General features: G+C 31.5%; 1 protein-coding gene across 1 annotated transcript in view; it reads right to left on the bottom strand.

The window, feature by feature from the left end:
* sll (adenosine 3'-phospho 5'-phosphosulfate transporter 1) overlaps window positions 1-9,979 on the bottom strand; it is a 242,696-nt gene extending 232,717 nt beyond the window's left edge. The window contains exon 1 of the mRNA XM_089097483.1: window positions 9,886-9,979. Within this exon, the coding sequence (XP_088953609.1) occupies window positions 9,886-9,931 (46 nt within the window). The 5' untranslated portion in view covers window positions 9,932-9,979. The remainder of the gene's footprint in view (window positions 1-9,885) is intronic.
* Window positions 9,980-12,613: the final 2,634 nt, after the last annotated feature.

Below are 12,613 nucleotides of genomic sequence, written 5' to 3'. Positions count from 1 at the left end.
AAATGCTAAGTTTTTATAGTTGTATAATCTGCAGGTAAAGTGATGGAAATGAGAGGCAAACAATTTCAAAATCTAAATCCCATTTGCTAGAATAGGTGAAAATTATTGAAATGCTAAGTTTTTATAGTTGTACAATCTGCAGTTAAAAGTGATGGAAATGAGAGGCTAACAATTTCAAAATCTAAATCCCATTTGACAGAATAGGTGAAAATTATTGAAATGCTAATTTTTTAGTTGTACAATCTGCAGTTAAAAGTGATGGAAATGAGAGGCTAACAATTTCAAAATCTAAATCCCATTTGCCAGAATAAGTGAAAATTATTGAAATGCTAAGTTTTTATAGTTGTATAATCTGCAGGTAAAGTGATGGAAATTAAAGGCAATAAATTTCAAAATATACCTCCTATGTACAAAAACAGATGATAATTATATAAACTTTAAGATATTATTGTTGTATGCTATCAAGTTAAAAGTGAATGAAATGAGAGGCTAACAATTTCAAAATCTAAATCCCATTTGACAGAATCGGTGAAAATTATTGAAATGCTCAGTTTTTATAGTTGTACAATCTGCAGTTAAAAGTGATGGAAATGAGAGGCTAACAATTTCAAAATCTAAATCCCATTTGCCAGAATAGGTGAAAATTATTGAAATGCTAAGTTTTTATAGTTGTACAATTTGCAGTTAAAAGTGATGGAAATGAGAGGCTAACAATTTCAAAATCTAAATCCCATTTGCCAGAATAGGTGAAAATTATTGAAATGCTAAGTTTTTATAGTTGTACAATCTGCAGGTAAAAGTGATGGAAATGAGAGGCAAACAATTTCAAAATCTAAATCCCATTTGCTAGAATAGGTGAAAATTATTGAAATGCTAAGTTTTTATTGTTGTATAATCTGCAGTTAAAAGTGATGGAAATGAGAGGCTAACAATTTCAAAATCTGAATCCCATTTGCCAGAATAGGTGAAAATTATTGAAATGCTAAGTTTTTATAGTTGTACAATCTGCAGTTAAAAGTGATTGAAATGAGAGGCTAACAATTTCAAAATCTAAATCCCATTTCCCAGAATAGGTGAAAATTATTGAAATGCTAAGTTTTTATAGTTGTACAATCTGCAGTTAAAAGTGATGGAAATGAGAGGCTAACAATTTCAAAATCTAAATCCCATTTGCCAGAATAGGTGAAAATTATTGAAATGCTAAGTTTTTATAGTTGTACAATCTGCAGTTAAAAGTGATGGAAATGATAGGCTAACGATTTCAAAATCTAAATCCCATTTGCCAGAATAGGTGAAAATTATTGAAATGCTAAGTTTTTATAGTTGTACAATATGCAGTTAAAAGTGATGGAAATTAGAGGCTAACTATTTCAAAATCTAAATCCCATTTGCCAGAACAGGTGAAAATTATTGAAATGGTAAGTTTTTATAGTTGTACAATCTGCAGTTAAAAGTGATGGAAATGAGAGGCTAACAATTTCAAAATCTAAATCCCATTTGCCAGAATAAGAGAAAATTATTGAAATGCTAAGTTTTTATAGTTGTATACTCTGCAGGTAAAAGTGATGGAAATGAGAGGCTAACAATTTCAAAATCTAAATCCCATTTGCTAGAATAGGTGAAAATTATTGAAATGCTAAGTTTGTATAGTTGTACAATCTGCACTTAAAAGTGATGGAAATGAGAGGCTAACAATTTCAAAATCTAAATCCCATTTGCCAGAATAGGTGAAAATTATTGAAATGCTAAGTTTTTATAGTTGTACAATCTGCACTTAAAAGTGATGGAAATGAGAGGCTAACAATTACAAAATCTAAATCCCATTTGCCAGAATAGGTGAAAATTATTGAAATGCTAAGTTTTTATAGTTGTACAATCTGCACTTAAAAGTGATGGAAATGAGAGGCTAACAATTTCAAAATATAAATCCCATTTGCCAGAATAGGTGAAAATTATTGAAATGCTAAGTTTTTATAGTTGTACAATCTGCAGTTAAAAGTGATGGAAATGAGAGGCTAACAATTTCAAAATCTAAATCCCTTTTGCCAGAATAGGTAAAAATTATTGAAATGCTAAGTTTTTATAGTTGTACAATCTGCAGTTAAAAGTGATGGAAATGAGAGCCTAACAATTTCAAAATCTAAATCCCATTTGCCAGAATAGGTGAAAATTATTGAAATGCTAAGTTTTTATAGTTGTACAATCTGCAGTTAAAAGTGATGGAAATGAGAGGCTAACAATTTCAAAATCTAAATCCCATGTGCCAGACTAAGTGAAAATTATTGAAATGCTAAGTTTTTAGTTGTACAATCTGCAGTTAAAAGTGATGGAAATGAGAGGCTAACAATTTCAAAATCTAAATCCCATTTGCCAGAATAAGTGAAAATTATTGAAATGCTAAGTTTTTATAGTTGTACAATCTGCAGTTAAAAGTGATGGAAATGAGAGGCTAACAATTTTAAAATCTAAATCCCATTTGCCAGAATAGGTGAAAATTATTGAAATGCTAAGTTTTTATTGTTGTAGAATCTGCAGTTAAAAGTGATGGAAATGAGAGGCTAACAATTTCAAAATCTGAATCCCATGTGCCAGAATAGGTGAAAATTATTGAAATGCTAAGTTTTTATAGTTGTACAATCTGCACTTAAAAGTGATGGAAATGAGAGGCTAACAATTTCAAAATCTAAATCCCATTTGCCAGAATAGGTGAAAATTATTGAAATGCTAAGTTTTTATCGTTGTACAATCTGCAGTTAAAAGTGATGGAAATGAGAGGCTAACAATTTCAAAATCTAAATCCCATTTGCCAGAATAGGTGAAAATTATTGAAATGCTAAGTTTTTATAGTTGTACAATCTGCAGTTAAAAGTGATGGAAATGAGAGGCTAACAATTTCAAAATCTAAATCTCATTTGCCAGAATAGGTGAAAATTATTGAAGTGCTAAGTTTTTATAGTTGTACAATCTGCACTTAAAAGTGATTGAAATGAGAGGCTAACAATTTCAAAATCTAAATCCCATTTGCCAGAATAGGTGAAAATTATTGAAATGCTAAGTTTTTATAGTTGTACAATCTTCAGTTAAAAGTGATGGAAATGAGAGGCTAACAATTTCAAAATCTAAATCCCGTTTGCCAGAATAGGTAAAAATTATTGAAATGCTAAGTTTTTATAGTTGTACAATCTGCAGTTAAAAGTGATGGAAATGAGAGGCTAACAATTTCAAAATCTAAATCCCATTTGCCAGAATATGTGAAAATTATTGAAATGCTAAGTTTTTATAGTTGTACAATCGGCAGGTAAAAGTGATGGAAATGAGAGGCTAACAATTTCAAAATCTAAATCCCATTTGCCAGAATAGGTGAAAATTATTGAAATGCTAAGTTTTTATAGTTGTACAATCTGCAGTTAAAAGTGATGGAAATGAGAGGCTAACAATTTCAAAATCTAAATCCAATTTGCCAGAATAGGTTAAATTTATTGAAATTCTAAGTTTTTAGTTGTACAATCTGCAGTTAAAAGTGATGGAAATGAGAGGCTAACAATTTCAAAATCTAAATCCCATTTGCCAGAATAAGTGAAAATTATTGAAATGCTAAGTTTTTATAGTTGTATAATCTGCAGGTAAAGTGATGGAAATTAAAGGCAATAAATTCCAAAATATACATCCCATTTACAAAAACAGATGAAAATTATTTAAATGTTAAGTTTTTATGGTTGTATGATCTTCAGTTAAAAGTGATGGAAATGAGAGGCTAACAATTTCAAAATCTGAATCCCATTTGCCAGAATAGGTGAAAATTATTGAAATGCTAAGTTTTTATAGTTGTACAATCTGCACTTAAAAGTGATGGACATGAGAGGCTAACAATTTCAAAATCTAAATCCCATTTGCCAGAATAGGTGAAAATTATTGAAATGCTAAGTTTTTATTGTTGTACAATTTGCAGTTAAAAGTGATGGAAATGAGAGGCTAACAATTTCAAAATCTAAATCCCATTTGCCAGAATAGGTGAAAATTATTGAAATGCTAAGTTTTTATAGTTGTACAATCTGCAGTTAAAAGTGATGGAAATGAGAGGCTAACAATTTCAAAATCTAAATCACATTTGACAGAATAGGTGAAAATTATTGAAATGCTAAGTTTTTATGGTTGTATAATCTGCAGTTAAAAGTGATGGAAATGAGAGGCTAACAATTTCAAAATCTAAATCCCATTTGCCAGAATAGGTGAAAATTATTGAAATGCTAAGTTTTTATAGTTGTACAATCTGCAGTTAAAAGTGATTGAAATGATAGGCTAACAATTTCAAAATCTAAATCCCATTTCCCAGAATAGGTGAAAATTATTGAAATGCTAAGTTTTTATAGTTGTACAATCTGCAGTTAAAAGTGATGGAAATGAGAGGCTAACAATTTCAAAATCTAAATCCCATTTGCCAGAATAGGTGAAAATTATTGAAATGCTAAGTTTTTAGTTGTAAAATCTGCAGTTAAAAGTGATGGAAATGAGAGGCTAACGATTTCAAAATCTAAATCCCATTTGCCAGAATAGGTGAAAATTATTGAAATGCTAAGTTTTTATAGTTGTACAATATGCAGTTAAAAGTGATGGAAATTAGAGGCTAACAATTTCAAAATCTAAATCCCATTTGCCAGAATAGGTGAAAATTATTGAAATGCTAAGTTTTTATAGTTGTACAATCTGCAGTTAAAAGTGATGGAAATGAGAGGCTAACAATTTCAAAATCTAAATCCCCTTTGACAGAATAGGTGAAAATTATTGAAATGCTAAGTTTTTATGGTTGTATAATCTGCAGTTAAAAGGATGGAAATGAGAGGCTATAAATTTCAAAATCTAAATCCCATTTACAAAAACAAGTGAAAATCATATAAATGTTAAGTTTTTATGGTTATATAATCTCCAGGTGAAAATGAAAAAAATGATGATGACGCGCTTAGTTAAATATTATTGAAATCAAAGTCAAAACTTACTGATGTTAAAAAAATATTTGGTTTTATTTGTATCCAATTTCTTTTTTTCATATTAATTCTCAATTATTTTAGGTATAACCAGGAAACAGAAAAACGGAGAACAATTCCTTATAAAAACTGGTACAACCAAAACAATTTATATTAAACTATCAAGTAGAGATTAACTCACACCCAGCAACCGAAGGAGTGTCACATATTGGATAGTGAGGTGCCCTAATCTTTTCCGCTCCTCAGTACAAACAATTGAGTCGCTAAAAAGGGTGATGTAAAGCGCTGTTATTTTAATGGCTTGTTTTATATTAGGAAAATGGATTGATCGAAACACATGAGGTAAAGTAAATAGAGGATGATTGGCCAAAAAATTAAGAAATTTTAATAGCAATATCACCCAAATCAATCAGTAAAAGCGACCTCTACTAACATTTTCTCTAGTGATACAATGGAACCCATGTGAACACAGTAATTTGTAGGTCTGGTATGTTGTGATGCTGTTACAAACGAGACAAAAGATTTTCTTCCACAAATTTTGAATTCATAAAATGTTTTTATGAACAGTAAAAGAACTTATTTTTCATAAAATTATCATTATTATCATTTCTACTTATCCTCACAACAGTAAAATCGTGAGGTCTTAATAATTTGTCAACCAAACTTAATGCAACTTAAAAATTAAAATGCAAGCCCAAAACACATCTTCAACACACTAAACCAAGACACACCAAACTTCAATGCTCCCATGTTACAAAGAGCAACCAAATCAAAACTCTCTCAAAAATGTGCGTCCTACACAGACTATTTTGAAACAATGCAAATATACATTTCATATAGTTATGCAAAGAATACTGCATTGCAACTTTTATGTCTAATGTTGTATCCTTTAACATAATTTCTCTTTTATTCCCTAGTGTTGTGTTTATGATTAATATTCCAATTGTTGTCTTCTGTTTTTTTCTTTAATCTAAAATCCAATCGGATACACTCAGAATTGCCACTTAAGAAACGCGACGTCATCTGCTTTAAACAAAAAACTAAATCTGATCCTCAGTTGAAAAATAAGTTCCTCGTTATTACCTTAACTCCGGCAGTACTTTAGTTTGATACTTAAGATAACAAGATAGAAGAACAAGAATGATATTTTTTCCTTCTATATTGTTATCATGGTTGCAGCGGCAGCTGCAACCTAGTAAAGAGCGAACCACAGCCCATAGTAATCAAAATTTAAAAAACGTGTTTTCGAGAAAACTGTCTTGTGAAAAAAAATTGACATTTGACACTGAATCAGGAATGGTAACTATTATTTCAGTTAATCTTAAAAGTAAAAGTTTATTGCGAAAACAAATTTATGGTGATTTCGAAAAAGAGCCTGAAACCCATTGAAAATGGCGTCGGATCGAAATAAAAAGTTCCCCATTGGAATCAGCATGGTCGAACAGCTTTTGAAGAACTATTACAGTCCTCCACCTTGAACACGAAGAAAAATGACTTTTTTGCATGGGTAGCACTGATCTGTCTCCCTTTTTTTTCTTTCTTTTTTTCTAGAAGGACTAGGGGGTGGCCAGAGCATCATAGAGAGATGTCTAATAGCTCATTAGAAAGGGAATTGAATTTTTAAGTGCTTTTTCTAAGCGACCAAAAATATTGGAGGGCGAATAGCCCCCCCCCCTCCCTACAGGCCCCCTCCCCCCAACTAGTCCTAAAAAAAATTTGAGATGGCCATTTTGCTTAAAATAGTTCAAAGGTTCCATAGATATGGTTTTGATGATAATATCGCCCTCCATAGTCCCTGGGGAAGGGCTGTATGTGGTATCGGGCGTATCTATATCGCGCGTATCGGCATCGTTCGCATTGGTATTGCATGTATCGTATCGGGAATATTGGTATCTGCTCTTGTTTTTTTCAGTCATTTTCTTGGTTCATTTTTTTAAAGCCTCGCTTAGCGAGCTATCATGGTTTTAGCAGCTGCTGCAACCTAGCAAAGAGCAAACCAGCGCCCATAGTAACCAAAAGTTTAAAAACACGTTTTGAAAAAAACTGCCAAGTGAAAAAAATTTCCATCTGACGCTGACTCAGAAATGTCAACTATTATTTCGGCTTACTTTGAAAGTAAAAAGTTTATTGCACAAAAGCAAATTTAAGGCGATTTCGAAAAAAACGTCAACCACTCGAAAACGGCGTCAGATCAAAATTAAAAGTATAACGTTGAAATAGTCGTAATCAAGACCTTGAGTAGGAAAACTACTATCCCCCTTCCTGAAGAATAATGACACTAATTTTCTTGAGTCGGTGGTACTAATATCTCTCCTCCTTTTTTTCAAAAGATTTAGTAGGCTGCTAAAGTTTCATAGAGAGATTCTTAATTTCTCATTCCAAAGCAGTTTCTCATATCTACAAAAATGTTAACAATTCCGCCATCTGCAATCGTCAAATGGCACTTTTTGTGTTATTTCTAAAAGGGTCTCACCGTAAATAGTCTATATCAATCACAACGGTTTGAACTTAAAGTGTAGTTTGAAGTTTCTTGAATATTATTTTAAATTTGATAATAGGACCAGAGAAAGAGATTGGAATTCAAAGATCCCTATCCCTGTGTTCATACCTGAGAATTGGGCTGAAATTACAAATGATCCCTTCGTACAGTTCATTGCATATATACTTACTGTATTTTCAATCTACTTAGCTAAAACGTCTAGCGAATTAAAATCAACTTGGTGAACTGTGATGAAAAAGTTGAGGGCCATGACTAATTAATAAAATACGAAGAGAGATAGTCTGAGCGAGAGGCAAAGCTGGCATAAGCCCTTTTTCAGAATTGTATAAAAATGACCTAATTACACTTATTGATAGATAGTCTATCATCCATCCATCCTGGGGCTCAACTAAGGTTGATAGGCATGGAGTAAGGGTAATTCAAATAGTATACAAGTTCTGTGAGTCCTTTATGGTGATCGAAAACCCGAAATAAAAAGTTTTCTAAAATTCATAGCTCTATGCTCAGTCCTTAGGACAACTGAGACAGTTAGTTTTAAACGATTTTTAGCCTACTGGGAAAGCCCACTGGAATTGCAATGGGGATGACTGGGATTATTAATGAAAAAGAATGTCCACTGGACTTGTATTTAAATCGGGGGATAGCTGCTCCCTTGCCTTCTTCTGTGTTAAGTATTGCTTAGGTCGATAACAAAAGCACAAGACAAGCATAAACTTCTTAAATTACAACTTAATTATATTATGTTATTTTCCAGGAAATTAGATAAGAGGGATTCTGAAACTTATTTACCAATGTTTTATTAATTATAAGATTTTGTTTAAATCAGTCCAATTTTTGGCTATCGTATCAACACTACTAGACAACGCCATACGTTTAATCAATAAAACTCGGGTCCTATTAGTGAAATGTGCAACTAGAATGGGCAGTGGCTTTCTTTAAAAATGGCAGGATGACGTTGCCAAGTGCTACTTTAGAAAATAAACAAACACACGATATATCCAGAGACTTAATAATAATAGCTTTATTTGTTCAAGTAAGGAGAATACTCGGAGCAAAAACTAAAAACATAAAAAAAATCAATACTTCACAGCCTATTTAATATATTTTAATATAACTAGTACAAATAAATCAACTAATTATGTTTCCCTATGCTTTTATGATTAAAATAACATCCTTTAAACAGCTCTCTTTTGTTATGGTAGCCTTCTAGTTTCTGCTAGTCAGTAGGTGATTTATAAAATAGATAATCACATAAGTAGCGTAAAAACGCGCTGAATATATTGAAGTTAGCCAAAATGACACTTCTGAATAATTAACAAATAACATACGAGTGGCAAAGACGTCAGAGGTATCAACTACATAATTCCAACAATCAAGAGAAAAGACAAAAAAAAATACATACCCGGTTTTCATAAGTCCCTATCAATTATCTAGAGCAGTGGTTCCCAACTGATTTTGGGCCATGTCCCATCAGGGCATTTCTAAAATCCTGATGCCCCCTTGTGATACTTAAATTTTATTATTCAAAATTTTACGTGTATTCACCTGAATAGCTGTAAAGGCTTTTAACTTGGTATCTTTTTTGGGGTCATCTTAAAAGGCTCTAAAGTATAGTCAGTCAAGGGATGCACGTCCTGTCTGCGACCAACCAAAATATGGCCATGTCCCACCAATGGGGTCTCCACCTCACGTTAGGATTTGCAGATCTGAAGAAAAATTTCTCTTTTACAGGTACTTGAGTGTGATTTTTGTATTTGAGTATTGAGTTTTGAGTGTGATTTTTGCATCTGAGTGTTTTGTATTTTGTATTTGAGTGTAATCAATTTACTTTTAAAACAGTAACTAGCATTAGCTGTGTCATTTTCAGTAGCCAAAATGTCTTGAAGCTTCGTGTTGACAATCCTTGTTTTCAAGAAAATTCACCAAAGATTTTTACTCAAATTTACTCAAAGATTTTTTTCTCGGGGGGGGGGGGTGATTTACACAAAGAAACTAAAAAAACGCATATAAAATTTGTTTATATCCATTTTGTTACGTTTTTACGAGTCAAACATTTCTGGGGGGGCTCAAACCCCCGACCCCCCCCCGGGAGATGGCCGTGGGGTAATGTTTCAGCTAGGTTCGATCTCTAGGTGCTGTCTGAAGAAATGAAGGTAGTAGTCCTATGAACATGCATTATTTTTTTTTAAAATTTGATACTTATAGACTATAAATTAATTTGGTATGTTTTTTGACCTAAAAAAGAAACAACTAATTTTGCACTATTGGACTCTGAAAATTATAAAGATTGTAAAATAAATATAAAGTTTTTTTGCATTTTTAACTTAAGATAACATGATAGAAGAACAAGAAAAAAATTTTTTCCTTCTATACTGTTATCTGAACAGTAATCAAACAACTTACCATTCTTAATATCGGATGCTTCAGATGGAGTGATATTTTCCGCCATATTTGGAATTAGATGTGAGTCAATCAACAGATTCGTTCAATACTCTTAAAGTCTCTTATCTGATGTACAATATTAATAAAAACACTTGGAATTCGTCCTCCTTTCTACACAGCAGATCAACAGCAAAAAGTCTATAGAAATTAGGTAATCTATAATAACTGATGCTGTAAAATATAGAGCGAAATTTATATTGATAAAAAGAAAGGATGAGGTTCACAAGATTCAACAGTCCAAATCATTAAAATAATTTTTGCTTTTCATTTTGTATTAATAAAGAGAGGTGGATATCAAGGGTAAAAAAAATATTTATAAAATCCAACTATATTTTTGTATTTTAAGTAACAAAAAAAATTAAATTAAAATAGTAGAATAATAGTTCTTTGCAGCTTGGAAAATTTTGAGCAATGGAAGATTGATTGTTCAAGAATAGCATTTTCACTTTCATTCTAGCTATTTATAAAGCTATTTATAAACAAATTTACCATGATATCTACCCACCCCACCCCCTAATGTGCAAATATATACCCTGAATTGTTGACGGCAAAGTTTTGAATCACAAAATTCAGTATTATTTTGTCAACAGCATTTGAAACATTGAAACTGTATGAAAACGGTTTGAATTGAAAATAAAGTATTTTACAGGTTAGGTTAGATAAAGAGATAATTGCTGGCAGAAAGACTATCATAAACCCTCTAGGGCCGAATTCGCAAATTCTTGGTAAAAAAAAATACAATAGCAAAATAATACATCAACATACATACAAAACACAACAGGTAATGGTCAGAAAATACAAAATACAAAGGTCATAAATATATGTTATAATTATAAAACATTTTATACGTCATACTGTAAAAAGACGAAAAACTTACAAGTAAAATAACCAAAATTTCAAAATTAAAAAATAATATATACAACACAATTTAAATTTTTGGTAAAGTTATGGGTCATTATTTTATTTGTAAAATGGGACTAAATTCAATTTTAATAACGTAAAGTAGAAGAGAGTATGGGAGAATGGATGGGAATAGTTTGGGATACTATATGGAGGTGGCAATTTCTTATGGGTGAGTGGTGGCTAGGAAAGAGATTTTCAGTACAGAGGTTTATTTGTGCTGACTTCCCAAAACAGAGGCACACATTTTTTCTTCTGGACTCGAGGGTATCAAGCTTTGAAGTTTCAAGAAGGTAGGAATTTAGGACCTCGCCTTCTTTATAAATAATCCTCAGGGCTCTTTTTTGAATATTTTTAATTTTTTTGGTTACTTCAATTGAGAGGCCCGGACGCCAGAAAGGAAAAGCGTACTTGACAAAAGGACACACAAAAGAAATATATTACTTTAGTAACTGAGATGGGGGGCAACTAAATTTATTCTGAAGATTCAGAAGAAAAAGTAACAAGTTTGCTTGATGGAAGATGTTATTTACATGGATGTTTCACTTCAAATCAGAAAAAATGGTAATACCAAGGAGTTCAAAGGAAGTAGGTAAAACCTCAGGAGAAATCGAAGGAATGAAAAGAGGAGGGAACTTGTGGAAACTGAGAGACACTATGGTGGGTTTAAACCATTAACCATCATATCAAGAGAAGAAGCCTTGCTTGCAATTTCATGGAGGATACCCATTGGATTGCTATAAATATTTTTATAGTGTATTACAGGTAACGAATTGGTATAAAAAAATAAAAAAATAAATAAAAAACTGTCTTCTAATTTAGTAACTGAGATCTTGAAACTTACTCATCCATCCAATTAACTAGGAAGAAACAGTACATCTAACCTAACATTCCAAAAATTCACGTCCAAAAGATAGAAAAATCATCACCAAATTGTAAATCATTTTCACATAACCAAGCCATAACACCGAATGTCTAGAACATTTAACAATCCCCAAGTAATCACCACAAATCAGACATTCTCAGAGGAAGACTCTTTGCCTATAAAAATTTTGATGCTTAAATAGCCCCAACTGTCAACCAAAGCCTTTTCACTTTCAAGCCCAATTTTTATGAACTAATTTCAAACTATCTTCCATAACCCAGCACCTGCTTGTGTTGAAACAAACACTAAATTCCAAAATTATAAAGGGAAGAGAGAAAAAAAAAACATTCAACAAGCTACCTCAAAATATCATTCAAAATATTTGATAATTTTATTATACTTATTTAAAAGTTGATTATATTGAAAACTAAGCTTTTTAAATTGCCAAGAAAGGTTATTGGTGGAAAAATATTAACTTATAATTAACTTATGAGAGTTGGTCTTCTACTTTTAAAAAATATGTATTTACCCAAAATCCGTCCATAGTCAAACAGTTGTTAAAAATACGATTAATATATTTTATTAAAACGTATGTTACTATTAAGAAATCGGAAATTAACAATTAAAATCATATTTTTTGTTGTACGTTTTAAAAACAAATGTAATATTTACTATATCATTTATGTCTAAACCTTGAAAATGGTCAAAATCGCCATTCTCATTACTGCATTGCACATGTACCCCTGGTGGGTATATCTTATACAAAATCTCTAAAAATTCTGCAAAATTTATCACTTGTAGGTCATCAAAATATCATTCATTATTTGAATGAACATATATTACACTACATGGGTTCTTTTAATCGATTATAAATTCATAATCAACAGAGCTAAAAAACATGTTAACTGTAAATGAAACATCCTT

Source organism: Artemia sp. Qi Xiang Cuo, chromosome 12 (assembly GCF_049724085.1).
Source record: "Artemia sp. Qi Xiang Cuo chromosome 12, ASM4972408v1, whole genome shotgun sequence".
NCBI lineage: Eukaryota > Metazoa > Arthropoda > Branchiopoda > Anostraca > Artemiidae > Artemia > Artemia sp. Qi Xiang Cuo.
The sequence above is the reverse complement of the archived record's forward strand: the minus strand, read 5'-3'. Positions and strand labels throughout refer to the sequence as shown.